General features: G+C 39.6%; 1 protein-coding gene across 1 annotated transcript; it reads right to left on the reverse strand.

Moving 5' to 3' along the window:
- Positions 1-954: 954 nt before the first annotated feature.
- Positions 955-1353, reverse strand: LOC121034225 (ferritin light chain-like). The gene has a single exon (XM_040481135.1). It carries the CDS (start codon positions 1351-1353, stop codon positions 955-957), a length of 399 nt encoding a protein of 132 aa, XP_040337069.1.
- Positions 1354-2993: the final 1640 nt, after the last annotated feature.

The following is a 2993-nucleotide window of genomic DNA, read 5'->3' on the forward strand; positions in this document are numbered from 1 at the left end:
ACACTGAACTTGAAACAGAAATAGAAATTACATATTTTGAAGCCTAGAGAAAAAAAACATGTAAAGAACAGACCTTCGTGGACCTCTGGAACGTTATCAAAGGACTAACATTTGGGACTGGAATTCCAGAAGCAGGGGGCAGTGAGAAGAGGACAGAAGAAATATTTGATGAAATAATGGCTGAAAATACCCCAATTTTGTAAAAGAGATAATTTATAAATTCAAGAAAACTAGCAGACCCTAACCAGGACAAACACACACACACAAGCATGACTAGAAACTTCACAGTCAAACTTCTAAAAACCCAAGATAAAGAAACAATTTTGTAGCAGCCAAAGAAAAATGACATATTATAGAGGACGCAATAATTAGACAAATAAAGACCAGAACACAGTGGGGAAACATCTTTAAAGTTCTAAAAGAGGAAAAACCAAAACCAAACAAAACCAGTCCTCTCCAAATTCTATATCCAACAAAATACCTACCAAGAAAGAGAGAAAAAAGACATTTTCAAAGAGGGGCGAACTTTTAAACATTATCCTCAGTAGATGTACACTACAAACAATTGTAAAGGAATTTCTTCATTATGAAATAAAATACAGTTGACCCTTGAACGACATGGATTTGAACTGCGTGGGTCTACTTCAACACAGATTTTTTCTTCTTCTTCTTTTCTTTCCCTCCCTCCTCCTCAGCCCTGCAAAAAGCTTTCGTATTTCCATTTGATTTGGGCTCCAGGGTGGTTAAAAAGCTGCTCAGTTGCTTCAGGGAGAGGCGAGGACAGAAGCCCTGACGCCAGGGGAATGCCAGAGGGACCCCTCAAAGGCAGCCGGGCCCTGGCGGCTTCCAGCCATGCTTGAGGGTGAGCCTTCCCAAGAGATATTCATCCAGCCCAGCCCAGCCCAGCCAGCCTGAAGCGGTTACTCAGGTGGTCGCCCCTCTTCTTTGTGAGTTTCACCTGCTCATCCAGGAAGTGGTTCTCCGGGAAGTCATTGAGTCTGCGCAGGCAGAACCCAGGGCGCGCAGGTATAAAAGGGCCTGGCTCTGGTTCGTCTCCAGGATTGGGGTAGTTTTTATGGAGCCCAAGGTTTTCTCCCATTTATCTTGGGTCAGCTTCTGCGCGTCCTGGAAGAAGGCGAGAGTGCTGCTCTGGTTTTGCGTCTTCAGTCGCTCGGAGCTCTCCTGCTTCTCTTTGGCCAACTCCCAGAAGTGGCCCAGCCCTCCAGAGCCACGTGTCCGTGAAAACAGACGCCAGGAGAGAGGTAAGTGTAAATCCTGCAGATGCCCGTTGACCAGGTGGTTGATGGCCGTCTCCATCTCGGTGGAATAATTCTGACACATCTTGGAGCTCATGGTAGATTGGCAGTAAAGAGCTAAATTAGAAAAATGGTGTTGATTGGTTCTGGAAGCAGAGGATGGTTGAGAAAATGGTTTCTAAGGTTGCGGCTGGAAAAAATGTTGGAGGGCCGTGGAGGCTGGAAGAAGGCGGTGGAGGCTGGCATCTCTGGTTCTGTTTTGTCTGAACATGGTTAAAAAAAATTTTTTTTAATCTTTATTTTTGAGAGAGAGAGAGGGAGGGGTAGAGAGAGAGGGAGACACAGAATCTGAAACAGGCTCCAGGTTCTAAGCGGTCAACACAGAGCCCTAAGCAGCGCTCAGACTCACAGACGTGAGATCTTGACCTGAGCTGAAGTCTGTCAGTTAACTGACTGAGCCATCCAGGTGCCCCTGTTCTGTGTGAACATTGTTGAAGCAAAAGGCAAATCCAGGGACCACTGGGAGCAGTGCTTACATGTAGATTTTTTACAGTACTGTAAATATATTTTCTCTTTCTAATGATTTTCTTAATATTTTCTTTATTTTAAGAATATGGTATACATATACAAAATGTGTACATAAAGTAAAATATGTGTAATGGATTGTTTATGTTATTGATGACTTTCAATCAACAGTCAACTATTAGTAGTTAAGCTATTAGGAGTCAAAAGTTATACATAATTTTCCATTGCTCCAGGGGTGTTGGTGCCCCTGACTCCCATGTTGTTTAAAGGTCAACTGTAATACCAAAGGAAAACTCAGATCTTCAGGAAAGGATTGAGATAGTCAGAAGTGGTAAATATCTGGAAAAATGTAAAAGCCTATTGCTTTTTATGATAATTTCTAAAAATACTTAGTTCTGATTAAAGCAAAAGTATAACATGCAGGGTATATAGTGGTGTAGTGGTAATGCCTATGACACTATAGTATAAGTGAATGTGAAGAGGAAAACGGATCTATGATGTTAGAAGGTTTATATATTTTCAAGAACTATTATTATATTTATTCTAAGTAGACTGTGAAAAGTCAGGTATACATATTATGATTCCTAGAATGCTCACCAAAATTAATGTAGAAAGGTGTAACTAGTCTGGATAAAATTACTTTCCAAACATGTGAGTAAGCCAAATACTCCCAATTATAGGACAGAGATTATCGGGTAGAATAAAGAAGCTAATTTTTTAAGTACCATGCACATATTAATTTTAAGAAAGGTAGAATAGGTATATTAATATATCAGAAAATAAAGTTCAGGAAAAAGGAAACATTCTATAATGATAAAAAGAACAGTTCTTCAAGACGTCCTAACAATACTAAATGTGTATGTACCTAATAGAATTTCAAAATGATTGGGGGAAAATATTAACAGAACATGAAGGAAAAACCGATGTATCTACAGTTACAGTAGGAGATTCAAAACTCCTCTCTCAGTAAATGATAGAACTAATTGAGAGAAAAATCAGTAAGAACATAAACAACTTGAAAAATTTTATTAACCAACCTGATGGTATTGACATTTATAGAGCACTGCATCTAACAACCTGCAGCATACTAATTGCTTTCAAACAAACGCACACAGAGCATTCACCAAGATGGGACATATTCTGAGCCATTTAAAAAGTTTCAATTTCAAAGGTTGAAACTATATCGTGTATATTTTCTTACCACTGAGGAAT

Source organism: Herpailurus yagouaroundi, unplaced genomic scaffold (genome assembly GCF_014898765.1).
Source record: "Herpailurus yagouaroundi ecotype Mexico unplaced genomic scaffold, PumYag 159, whole genome shotgun sequence".
NCBI classification, from domain to species: domain Eukaryota; kingdom Metazoa; phylum Chordata; class Mammalia; order Carnivora; family Felidae; genus Herpailurus; species Herpailurus yagouaroundi.

Bases quoted from the DNA above. Each gene is read 5' to 3' on its own strand.
- LOC121034225 (XM_040481135.1), bottom strand. From the start codon at position 1,353: ATGAGCTCCAAGATGTGTCAGAATTATTCCACCGAGATGGAGACGGCC.